Source organism: Maniola jurtina, chromosome 3, assembly GCF_905333055.1.
Source record: "Maniola jurtina chromosome 3, ilManJurt1.1, whole genome shotgun sequence".
Lineage (NCBI taxonomy): Eukaryota > Metazoa > Arthropoda > Insecta > Lepidoptera > Nymphalidae > Maniola > Maniola jurtina.
The window spans coordinates 14445615-14459363 of NC_060031.1; the positions used below are offsets into that span (position 1 = coordinate 14445615).

Consider the following 13749-nt stretch of genomic DNA (forward strand, 5'->3'; position numbering starts at 1 on the left):
GTTCACACGACAACGCTTTTTTCACACGTACAACGTTACCTAATGCCTACCCGCCAACGCCGGGTTTTAATGAAACGCTTTTATAACGCTCGTATGAATTCGTGCTAAGTGTATTCGGAGCGTTCTCCATACGAACGATATTATTTTAAAGGAAATCTGGCGAACTACAGACAGATACTTAGATAAGTTTCTAGAACGAACGTGTCTGTCAAATTTTACAAGTTTGATTGGTTTATTAATCACAAGTGTAAATTAAAAATTTATAACACCCCCGACGATCCAAAGTATTTGAGTTTTCCAAAACATCATTTTCAAATAAATTATTATAGATTACTTATTATGTATTTAGGCAACGTCCATCTTGACAGCTTGACATTTGTCTATTGACATAATATTATGAACCTAACGGTTATCTAACCTTCTTTTCTACAAGAAAACTAGAAAAGAGCTGATAACTCTTAAACGGCTGAACCAATTTTTTTAGATTATAGCTAAGAACACTCTCGATCAAGCCACCTTTCAAACAAAAAAAAACTAAATTAAAATCGGTTCATTCGTTTAGGCGCTACGATGCCACAGACAGATACACAGACACACAGATACACAGATACACACGTCAAACTTATAACACCCCTCTTTTTGGGTCGGGGGTTAAAAATGAGATTCCATCTTCGTTTTTATGGGGCGCGCTCGAGGTAGCCTCCTCTAAAGCCGAGATCTCCAGAGCATACTTTTATTTCACGCAGACTTGAGTTTCAGTTAAAGCGAGACTACTGACAATACCTATTATTATTATTTTTTTGAAAAATAAATAAATAACAATATCAAGTCAAAGTGCGCTCTTCAGATATCAAATATCTCGCGCGAAGAATTTGGATGCGGGATTTGTCTCAATAGAATCTAAGCTTTATTTTAATAAATATAGCGAGCAAACGAGCAGGCGACCCACCTGATGTTAAGTGATTACCGCCGCCCACGAACATTGCAACACCAGAGGAACCGCCAATGCATCGCCGGCATTAGTTGGTCCACCCCTTGAATAACCCCATGTTGTAATCTAGTGGGAACACCGCCGAAGGGAGTTGATTCCACAATTTGTATGTGCGTGGAAAAAAGGATCTGGCACAACGGGCGGTCGAAGTGCACCAGGCACCCAGGTGGTGGGGTGAAATTGCTTATGGTGGCGTGCGGTGCGGATGTAGAAACATGAGGTGGAATGAGGTGAAACAGCTCTTCAGAGCACTCCCCATTATAAAGACGACAGAATACGCAGGGAGCTTACGTCTCTACTACGTCTGCGTAGTACTATTTGAGCGATTGACGTGAATTAAATCTCATTGGTCCAGTATTGGAGAGGGATCAATTTTATTTTCCCCTCTGAACACTCATACCACTATAGTTTTCATGTGATAAAATAATACAAGGTTCATATAAATAAAACAGAAAGTCTGTTATAATACATATAATTAAAAGATCTTTTCCTCAAATATCATCTATAACAATAAGCGGTCATTTCATCTCTTACGTATTTACAATCTGTCACACATTTACACATACATAATTTGATCACAAAGTTACAAAAAATAAAGGCGCATTACAAAATCATTTATGTACAATACGCGGGATTTGATCACTTTAATTACAAAGTATTTACAAATATTTACATTTTTACAATACTGCGGTTAGAGCAAAGACACATTTAACTTTTTAACCCTTGGTTTATAATTTAATTACCGGTAGGTATTAATATTGTTACTCTTACAGGTATTAATAATGGTACCTGCCTAGATAACGTCAATGTATGTACGGTTATCGTTACTTTTTAACGTTAACATAACGATACTAAAGTATCGTTACAAAACAAAATACCAGTAATTCGGTCCCTGGTACACAACATTTTCTAGGACTAAAAATCATGTCTTACTTTTCTAATTGGAATGTTGTGAAAAGGATGGCATTACTTTTAGTCCTGTCTAATACGTTTTTGATTAGCCGAAATACAGTTCCCAGCAATAACATTCGAGTTTTAGAGAGAGATAATCGGCAGTTTCGGTTTCGTAGAGCGTCGTCTCTGTCACTCACACCTATGTGAAGTCACGCCGCGCCGGTCTCACTTGGTCATGTAACCCGAGCAATGTACTTATTACATTAGCGAGCCCCTTCGACGGCTCTCACGTAACTCAACACATCACGTATGAGCGAGAGCGAGAGAGATAAAAGTTACGCGATAGAAAGAGGCGTTTATTTCATTTTAGGCCGCAGCGCGTCTTTGTGGAAGGTACCGCTGGTAGCTGCCTTGTTAGTCTCAATGAAAGAGACGACGCTCTACAAAGCTGAAGCTGCCGATTATTTCTTCCTAAAGCTTAATATTTACTGCCGAGTATAACGTTGGAAGATCATAACTAATAGAATAATCTGTTATTTAATTTTTTTATATTGTAAAAGGGAAGTTCATCGTTGGGGCCAGAAAAATCGAATATTTAGTTTCAATCAGTTAACCTTGGACAAAGAATTAGTTTGGCCATCCAAAGGAGCAATTCTGTTAGTATAATACCTCCCTGCGGTGGTCTCGATGAGGTTTTAGATTTTATTTACTTTAGTTTGTTTTTTTTAAAATTTCGATTGAATTATAGAATTGATTGTTAATTATTATTATACTAGGAATTACCAGAATAAGTAAATCCATAGAAACATTTGTTTACAAAAGTAAACCAAAGAAAAGAGCTAAAAAATTACATGCGCCCTTACCTATAGAGACAATTAAATAAATTGTATAGTTAACCAGTATAAGAAGTTTTCAATACTTACGAGTAGTTTATAGGAATATTCGATTTACGATTTGTCAAAAATGTATACAAAATATACAATTATTTTTGAATCAAAGTATTTTATGATAATGATGTCACGTGCATTTTTTATGTATAATAAATTTTCCACGCACACGTAGAGATCAATATTGTTAGAACACACGCATACGACGATCCATCCAAAATTACATTAAAAAAATAAAAATAAAGTCAGTCACTGGATAGATAATTTATTGTATAGTCTGTAGAAAATGACTTCTGACGCCCCATTTTAACTCTATGGGTCAACTGTCACGTCAAAGTACGGTTCACCTTAAAAAATAAGGACTAAAATCATACTTTTGACATGACATTTGTCATAAAGTTAAAATGGCGCGTCAGAACTCATTTTTTACACATTATATTTATTTATTTGCTCTATATGAGCATCGTTACGGTTATATCAGACGGTCCATTTTAGACAATGGCGCCGATTCTATTGTCTTTCTCCAAACTAATTAATTAAGTCACAAGGTTTGACAGTTCTAATTAAGTTTGTCTGTCCTTTTCTTATTACATTGGTAAGAAAAAGATGCGAATACCCTTAAAGATGAGATAAGAAATGACTACTTAGTTCAGTTCTTATCTCATTTTATGAATAACAAAAAAAATTGTCGCACGACGATCTCATCAAAATATGTATTATATTGCTACTTTCCATATAGTATATAACTCATTCTTGGCACTTCACACAGTATAAATTAAAAATGCATCATATTATGTATATAATCTAGCATGTACTTAGGGTTTCGCTCACCGATTCACACCGCACTTAGATTGAGTTAGTACGAGTTCGCACATCTCGACAGCACAAACACTACAACTGTCAAAGTAAATTGGACTTTAAGACATAAGACATAAGTTCATTTATCGTATACCGTATACATCGAAAACCAGGCTGGCTTTCGATGTATACGGTATAAAAAAAACTCGTACTCGTACTAAAAAACTTTATAGAATACAAACGTATAGATGACTGTAATACAAAGCGCTTTAGGTTCATAACACTTTAACATTACAGAGTTTCGTTATCGAAATGTGCGAACTGGTACTAATCTTAGGTTTCTAATCAATTCACCTTTAATTTGTCGTTAAGTTACATATTAACATTGATAAATAATAACAAAATTGTGTGGTCTTTCTTGCGAATAACAACATTGCTAAGTAACTTATCGACAGGTTACAGATAATATATTGATTGACTATTGACACTAAACGTGAGGGTACTTAGTATACCTATTAGCTAGTAATTAACCTAAATTACGAGGCCCGTCGTTTTAACGTCACTTTCCCGCGCGCTAACTGTGACACGTATATCCGAACTCGCTCCAGGTTTGTTTTCTTTACCCATATCTGAAATAGAAAAAAAATCACTATTAGCACAGTATCTCTTTAGATACTCCATTTTCGCTTCTGACACCTAGATATGGGAGCAAGTATTCATTCACCCACTGTCCATTCACTCACTCGTCATTTCTTCACTTGTCATTACTCACTCATCAATCCATCACTTGTCATTCCCTCACTCGGCATTCCTACACTCGTCATTCCCTCACTTATCATTTCCTCGCTCTTCACTTGTCATCACTCACTTATCATTTCCTCGCTCTTCACTTGTCATTCACTCACTCATCATTCCCTCGTTTACGTACCGCCTCGTCGGTGATGGCGTGTATGTGCGCGGGAAAGCGCGGCATGTCCCTGCCCTCCACGTACACGCTCTGTCCGCGATGGAACCAGCGTCGCTCGTACAGTAGTTTGCCGTCCTCTACGCGCGTCTCCGCCTCGCTCGCCGCCCCGCTGCCCGCGCCGCTCGACGCCGTACCCGCACCGCTGCCCGTTCCGCTACTCGCCCCGCTCTCCCGTATGGGCGAGTCACCTGTGAGTCGAAATCGCACTCTTAGCAGAGTCGTATGCCGAAGGATCTGGGAGTTACCACATTATTAAGCCAAGAAAACACCACCTATTACGTGATTACGGGAAAGAGCTCACAACCCTAAGCAATGATCTTAAGCTAAATTACTGCTTCCCACAAAACAACTCGTATTATGTGAATTAGTACTTCTGTTCTACACAATCACTTAACTAAATTATATAAATATAGGTCTAAATATAGTGGTATCTTCTTCAGAAAAAGTAGATTTTTTTTTCAAAAGATTTATTAGTCATTTTAATCATGACTAACATTCCCCTTTCCCCTCCAACTAAGCGTTAAGCTTGTGCTAGGAGAGGGTACGACAATAGTGCAACAGGTGGGGTTTGAACCTCCGACCTTTCGGTTTTCAGTCCGCTCCTATAACCATTGAGCTATTGAGGCTTGTGTTTCGTTCGTTTTAGATCTGTCAATTTAGTTTAGTTTCGCGTGTTACTAGCTGTTGTGAGACGAATTGTGTTACTTACAGCTATTTGAGTTGAGATGTTTCCTGGGTTGGTGGTTAGTGTGATGTCTGGGCGGGGGTGAGTTCCTCGAAATCGCCCTCAGATCCGCATCAATATCCCTCTCGTCTAGTTGGAAGGTGAGCATGGTTGCGGGCGGTTTGCGTCGCTTTTCCGGCGCCGGTGCAGGTTCGTTTGCGCGCCGCCTTAGTATCCTTTTCATAGGTGGTTTGACCTGGATAAAAAAGACCATGATTTTTTCTTCAGACAAACACGAGCCACTTCCTGCGGCTTTGCTCCCGTGGGAATTTCGATAAACCAGGTTTTATTAGATCTTGTCTAGGTCTAGGGTTCCTAGATGGAACACAAGATGCCCTATGTGCATTCTAAGTCCAATGGTTTTGCGCTGAATTTTATAAGTCAGTCTCAATGGCTTATAAACCTTCTAAAAGGTAGGATTAAAGATTTCAATAAAAACTTCAAATCTAAGTTACAGACTTACGAGTAAAGAAACAAACATTAACATGAGAAACGCCTTTGAAAATCATAATTTTAAGTAAGGAAATGGCTATAAAAGTAAAATATGTTAATTCAAAAGTCATAACATACCTCTATTGAATCTCCATTCAGCTCCATGCTATGCCGCTCACTCTCAATCAACTTCCTCTTCTCCTCAAAGTCATTGAGCAAGTTCTCCCTCAACTCTATCTTTTTCTCTTCAAACTCTTTCGCCGCCGATTTTTTCTCCGCTATGTACTCCCTCTCCACTACGTCGTACATGTGATCTCTGGTGAAGAAAAAGTACCTACTATTCCTCAAGATTTTTCTACACAAATATTATGCCAATATCCAAAATTCAAAAAAATTCAAAATATTTTTATTCTTATCAATTCAATAGCATCTACCACTGGAATCCAAAATCCAAAATCAAAATATAGGTTTTGAGATTAGATAACTATTGGAACCTGGGTAGGTTCCTGCGTTAGTGGAGTGGTGTGGGAAGGATGTGATGTGACGCGAGAGCTCAGTGATACGTCATTTTGTGAAAACTGTCACCCTGCCCGCACCGCACTACTGCAGAAGCACTAAGTTATGCGCTATAACTATAGCATATATCGCTACTGTTCCTTATTTACATGCAAACTTTAAAAACCTGAATTATATAGTTCTGATATATTTGATAGCTTTAATTTAATATATTAATGTAATGCATTAATGTAACCTTGTTGTCCCAGGCTTAGTTAACTACACCACCACTACCACTACCACTACACACTTAAAACTAACCAACGGTTAGTTTTAAGTGTGTAGTGGAAGTGGCAGGTTTTTTCAGAGTACATATATTATATTATTTTATAGGGTGTAACGTGTACCTTAGCGGTCCCGTTACATCCTTTATTTAGATCGCATATTTTTATTAACATAACCTGAAATCTGTTAGTAGACCTTTTATACGTCATATGTCAGTGTCCCAAACTTCACCATGACGTTTCTAAGGCGTGACGTTTGGGAATGTAATTCAACGATCTGTCAAACCTTCTTTCATATTGGAAAAAAAAAACTAGTAACATTTTTGACAGCTCGTTTACCGAATGAAGTTGGCATCTTTCGGTGGCCATTTTGAAGCTTCACTTTTCTTCCTACATAGACGCGCAAACATTTGCTCGTCAATTATTAATTTTTAAAAATGTGAAAGTTAAACTAAATAAGTATAATACATATTTATGGGCCAGAGGGCTATAGAGTGGTAGGACACGGCGCTTTTAGCGCCGTTGATCCTAGATCGTTGATCCTAGATTGTTATCATTTAACGCCTCATTTGAGCATTTATCATGAGGATTTTCCCGTAAATTTCATTTTGGATCGTACATGTTACGTTTTATATCGGATTCCATCCCGGAATTGGTGTGATGGAATGCAGTTTTCGGCCTGTGGAATTAGTTAGATATTCGACATGTGCCTAGCTTATTCTCTATTTTAACAAATTTTGTGATAATTTGGACTTTATTTTTTTTATAACCTAGTGTGTGGCCATGTGGCCCAGGTACTATAAGTTTGTTTATTTTTGATCATTGTATCTATATATATGACATATAAAATTAAGACAAGAACAAAGGGGCGATACCTATTATAAATTGTCATATTTTTTTTTCCTCTTTAATAAATAAAATTTGTATAAAACTTTAGAAATTTAATAAATTAATTTTTAATAATAAATTTTAAATTCTTTGATTTTTATTCACCAATATTTATTTCTTGAGGACATTTGGCGTCCCGGAATAGAGAGCACGGCTAGGTGGACCGAATCTCTGACTTGCGATTAAAAGTCCAGGCCTCGGCAAGTCTATCTGTGGAGATTTCTATCCAGCTGGCTGGCGCCCGAGGGTTTTCCCTATATCCATTTTATATATATATATTTTGTCAGCTGGAAGTAAAAGTAAGGAATTAATTCTATTGTTTTGTTTTTTTTTAAATAAATTTTATTTTAAATTTTTCACCTATTGGGTGGTGAAAAATTTTCTTTGTTACAATTGGCAGCCCCGAACAGGGACTGATTTTTATTTGGGAACCTAGTTGTGTTGATTCTCATAGTATTAGTGAATAAATATTTTAATTGTTCTCGTTCTTGTCTTAATTTGTATTTTTTGTAATATTTTAAGGTGTATTGTATTCTTGTAACTTATTTTTTTTTTGAATATTGTATGCCTAGATACTAAGATGTTTGTTTTAGCATAGCTAATTTAAGTGTGCTCGCATAGTTAATAAGCGTAGTTTATTTTGAGGTTTTTTATACTACTATTATTTATGTGTTACTAGTGAAAATGCTACATACCTAAAAAGGCCATTTCTTTGTAAGAAACGGAGCTAAAAACTTGATAGGTGTCGCTGTGACCAGTTTTCTCTTGAAAATGATAGGTGCACGACGATTGAAAATCTATTTTATTTAATTTTATCTATTTTTTTTTAGACTTTTTCCAAATTTTGTTAGAAGAATCTTCTAGAGAATAGACAGCGTTTGTAGTCCCAGGTCGTGGTCTATTTGTATTCGTTAGGATGTTATTTGGTATGACAAATGCACCGTCGAATTACACAGACTTTCTGATCGTTTGTTTGGACCAGATTTTGATAACGAAGTCCTGTTACCTAGATGATATTATTATTTTACTTTCAAAAGATTTTAAATTCATTCAGCATTTTAGATAAATAAATATCAAAGATTAAAAGATTCTAGACTTGCAAATAACTTAAATAAATTTGAATTTTGCTAAAGAATATAATATTCCAAAAATATTTCATAATATACTCCTCAGAATAACCCAGTTGAACGCTTTAATAAGACTATTGAGACTTGCTTAGCGGGCTATGTTGAGAACGATCATAGAACGTGGTCTAAATATTTACCCCATGTTCAGGCAGCTATTAATGGCACTATTAATTTAGTTACAGGATACACACCTAATTTTCTTATGTTTGGTAGGGAAGTTTTCCTTGATGGATCCCTACATAAATTTTATTCTATCTCTGACCCTTCAGAGTTAACTATTGGTAGTCGTTCAGATTATTCGGACGCACTTCTTACTTTGAGTAATATTTTTGATAAAACTGTTAGTAATCTGGCCAAGTCATATAGACGAAATGCCAAATACTACAATGTAGGAAGAAAAAGCATTTCTTATTGTGTTGGAGACACAGTTTGGAGGCGCAACTTTGTGCAATCCAATGCTGCTTCTTTCTTTTCCGCAAAATTAGCCCCTAAATTTGTTAAATGTAAAATAATAAAGAAAATTTCAGAAAATGTATATTTATTAAAAGATTTGGAAAAAAATAGTACAGGTAGATACCATATAAAAGATATTCTTAAAATTTGACAAAATTAAAACTTAAAATTAATTTTAACAGGAAAAGAATCTAGCAGAAGCTAACACAATAAGGACTCATTATTATTTTGTGTAGGATTTTTTTTGGCTCCTTTGTCAGTCCTACCGATTTGTAGGTTGCGGCTATGCAGTTGCTCCGCATTACCTCTCCTTTTTGTATATATTGTATATTTTTGATTTTATAGTTCTGTTTATAAGAGATCTTTTGGTAGCGGTTATGCAGTTGCTTCGTTTTACCAGGCTCTTGAAGAACTCATTTTTGGTTGCGGTTTTGCCTTTGTTTGCACCGTATTACCTAATTTTATTGTAAATATGTATAGTTTTCTTTTATGGGATTACGGTTTAGCACATGCCCCGTACTATCCTCCTGCTTGTTCTGCTATAGTCAGTCAGGTAGTTTTGTAAATATGTACAGATCTTTTGTGGGATCATGGTTGGCACATGCTCCATGTTATCCTCCTGCTTGTGTCTGTTTTATCGGGCAAGTAGATGTATATATTTTTTTCTATGTGGGTCTTTAGTACTCATCCTTGGCCTTGTCTCACACATGTGGACATGTTCGCTAGGTCCTTGCTTTAGGCAGGACGATGTTTTAGGTGTTGCTCTTTTGTAGCGCATCTTTATTTTGGATGGTTCGACAATGCGCGGCGAGGGTGCCTGAGTGCTTTGTTCGGTTGCATACCATTCCGAAAACCCCTTAGCTAGGTTAGTTCGTCAATACGCGGCGAGGGTGCCTCAGTGGATTGATCAGTTGCATACTAACTCTAGACTCTTTTTATTTTGGCTTATGTTGTGTTAGGTTGGTTTGCCATTTCACGGCGTTGATGCTTAGTGTCTTGGTCAGTAGTATACCAATCCTAATCACACACTCTTTAGAAAGTTTTCTTCCCTTCTTAGCTAGTTTGGTTTGCCATTTCACAGCGTTGATGCTAGTGTCTTGGACAGTAGTATACCAATACTATGCAATTCTAGTTTAGGAATTTTGTTTTAATGGATTGCTTCTCAATCTGTATTTATTAATGATTATTTGGTTGTTTTGGCTTACATAAATTTAGATATTTAACTTTCCTTTTGTTTGGTAGTTCCCTTTGTTTTGTCTTATAGAATTGTTTAGGGTAAAGAAAAAAAAAAGGTTTTTTTTCTTTTCTCTAGAAAGGGGAAATTGTAACGTGTACCTTAGCGGTCCCGTTACATCCTTTATTTAGATCGCATATTTTTATTAACATAACCTGAAATCTGTTAGTAGACCTTTTATACGTCATATGTCAGTGTCCCAAACTTCACCATGACGTTTCTAAGGCGTGACGTTTGGGAATGTAATTCAACGATCTGTCAAACCTTCTTTCATATTGGAAAAAAAAAACTAGTAACATTTTTGACAGCTCGTTTACCGAATGAAGTTGGCATCTTTCGGTGGCCATTTTGAAGCTTCACTTTTCTTCCTACATAGACGCGCAAACATTTGCTCGTCAATTATTAATTTTTAAAAATGTGAAAGTTAAACTAAATAAGTATAATACATATTTATGGGCCAGAGGGCTATAGAGTGGTAGGACACGGCGCTTTTAGCGCCGTTGATCCTAGATCGTTGATCCTAGATTGTTATCATTTAACGCCTCATTTGAGCATTTATCATGAGGATTTTCCCGTAAATTTCATTTTGGATCGTACATGTTACGTTTTATATCGGATTCCATCCCGGAATTGGTGTGATGGAATGCAGTTTTCGGCCTGTGGAATTAGTTAGATATTCGACATGTGCCTAGCTTATTCTCTATTTTAACAAATTTTGTGATAATTTGGACTTTATTTTTTTTATAACCTAGTGTGTGGCCATGTGGCCCAGGTACTATAAGTTTGTTTATTTTTGATCATTGTATCTATATATATGACATATAAAATTAAGACAAGAACAAAGGGGCGATACCTATTATAAATTGTCATATTTTTTTTTCCTCTTTAATAAATAAAATTTGTATAAAACTTTAGAAATTTAATAAATTAATTTTTAATAATAAATTTTAAATTCTTTGATTTTTATTCACCAATATTTATTTCTTGAGGACATTTGGCGTCCCGGAATAGAGAGCACGGCTAGGTGGACCGAATCTCTGACTTGCGATTAAAAGTCCAGGCCTCGGCAAGTCTATCTGTGGAGATTTCTATCCAGCTGGCTGGCGCCCGAGGGTTTTCCCTATATCCATTTTATATATATATATTTTGTCAGCTGGAAGTAAAAGTAAGGAATTAATTCTATTGTTTTGTTTTTTTTTAAATAAATTTTATTTTAAATTTTTCACCTATTGGGTGGTGAAAAATTTTCTTTGTTACAAGGGTTACTATAAAATAATATAATATACTATGAAAAACCTGACACTTATAAAATTATCCAAATTTAAAAAATATTCAAAATTCGCAGCCATCACCAACCATTCTTGTGTCTCTTCAATTCCACATGCCAGTGGCGAAGTATATTGCACCCATCTGGTGCAGTTCTGCCCCACAAAACTGAATTGAACCTTATTGCGATAAGTGAAATATTGATTCCCTTAGGGCTGATTCACATCAATTGCGTATGCAACATGTACAAGTGACACCTGCATAGTGACGCGCGTGAACTTAGACGTAACTGTACGCGTTACGTCTACGTGAACATTCACGCTACGCAAGCGGTATGTCATGTCTCATACAATTCCATACATAAACGCAATGGTACGCGCTACGTCTACGCTTACACAGCCTGTGTGAACAAGCTCTTATTTTGATCAGACTGCTTACTTGTATATCCTGTTAATGCGGAGCCTCTCGTGTAGCTGATGCTCTAAACGCTTCACCCTCTTGAGGAACTCTGGGTGTATGTTGTCTTCCAGTTGCTGCAGCTGCTTTTTTAGGTTCACCAGTTTGTCTTGGTACATCCTGCAGAATTTGTTAATGTATAAGTAAACACAGTACCCGGTAAAACCAACTGTGGTTTTACCGGGTGTGGTACTGTGGTAACAAAAATGGCCTGAAATTCTATAAGTTTCATAAATAAAAATAAAAAAAGTAACTAATTAATTAATTGAATTAAAAATTAAATAGGTAGGTGGGTACTTACTGTTCTTTAATTTCAACAGGTTCATCATTGTTGGGTATGTCTGTTTCACTTGCTTCTTCTGTATCTGAAATTTAAAAAACAATTTGATTTATTAAGTTAGCCTTCAAAAAAATAGATGAAAAGTGCTAGGTTATCCTAATCATAAACTATCAAAAACTAGCTGGTCCACACTGGGTACTCAAGTGAAATTTCTGAAAATCCTTTCATATCCAGTCATGTGACAAAGAGAACCTGCACAGTCTCAAATTTTTAGACCAAGTCTTTTTAAGCTAATATATATCTTTATATTGTGTCTTATAGGATTACATAGGTAAGAATTTTTGGAAGATTCTTGTAATGTTTTTATAGCCAAAGTATAACTTTGAAGTAAAAATAGATGGATAAAGATTTGTGTTTCTAAGTAAATCATTGTAATATACCTTTGTACTTTTCTTTTGTAGACCAATGCTTAATTTTAAGGTTAAAACTTGAAAAATAACTACTAAAGCATAAAAATTTAAAAAAAAACCTGAATATGTCAGAGGATTTGTAATCGGCTTAGTTGTAAAGTCGACTGGAGGAACTTACAAAAAAAAAATTTTTTTTTTGTAAAAGAGAAAGGATACATCTCTGTTGCATTACGTCATAAAGGGGGTCGGCTACAAAAGGCGGGAAGACAATAAAAGCACTAAACATCAATAACATTAACCTCACAATGCTAATTACATAACCTCTGTTTACAAACGCAGTGCAACTTCTATATGAAAATAACAACTGACAAGTAATACGACGCCAAAATAGGCTGCGTACATGGACCGTAAACAAACTATGGGTGCCTCACCTTCATCGCTGTCTTCCGCAGGCGGCTGCTGTAGCGTATCTTCTGGATCCCTGTACTCGTCTATATCGTCGTATCCATCGTCCTCAAAGTCGTACTCGTCTCCTGGACCCGAATATGGTGATCCTTGGTAAGACATGGTCGAGGCAACGCGTAACAGTTGCATACAGATTGACTGCGGTCACCGTTTCAGAAATAAACTCTGAACGCGAGAGTTATAGCCAAGGTATGTATTGCAACTGGTACTTGTGTCACTCGAAGAAAGAAATCACTTTTTTTTCAGCAGACACTTTCCTCGGAGCTGGAGGAAATACCTTGATAAAACGTCAAAATCGTCAATTCGACAAGTTGATAAAGCATCACTACCCAACTACACTAAAAACCTCTCAATGAATATCACACTATCTGTGTCAATCTCTCGCTTTACACATTACTCATAAGTGTAAAAGAGAAAGTATGTAGCCACCAACTAAACGCTTCACTTTTTAATTTTGAAAGGTTATACCATAGACAATAAATCTGTATTTCAAATTGACATTTGAAGTGAAGTGATTACAGGAATTGAAACAAGACTAACATAAGAATCGATTATTATGTAGATTTTTGTATTTAATGTTTCTTGTTTTAGGTGTTGGGTTATTAGCCATCTGTTACCTCAGCAAATACAGACAAAAGTTATTAAGCTTCTGCGACTATAACAGGTGTAGGTATAGGTACCTTCCTGCGTCTAAAAGC

At 36.1% G+C, this 13749-nt stretch overlaps 2 protein-coding genes across 4 annotated transcripts in view; both read right to left on the reverse strand.

Annotated features, from left to right (window-relative positions):
* LOC123881244 overlaps nt 1-4189 on the reverse strand; it is a 77172-nt gene extending 72983 nt beyond the window's left edge. For all 3 annotated transcript variants that reach the window (XM_045929955.1, XM_045929954.1, XM_045929952.1), the window contains exon 1: nt 4101-4189. The gene's annotated coding sequence lies outside the window, so the exon portion shown is untranslated. The remainder of the gene's footprint in view (nt 1-4100) is intronic.
* Nucleotides 1448-13350, reverse strand: LOC123881246 (sin3 histone deacetylase corepressor complex component SDS3). The gene is made up of 7 exons (XM_045929957.1): nt 13018-13350; nt 12198-12261; nt 11879-12016; nt 5832-6009; nt 5247-5457; nt 4499-4725; nt 1448-4199 (listed from the first exon to the last, which is right to left on the reverse strand). The coding sequence occupies exons 1-7, from the start codon at nt 13178-13180 to the stop codon at nt 4107-4109; spliced, it is 1074 nt and encodes a 357-aa protein (XP_045785913.1). The 5' UTR covers nt 13181-13350; the 3' UTR covers nt 1448-4106.
* Between the last annotated feature and the right edge of the window lie 399 nt (nt 13351-13749).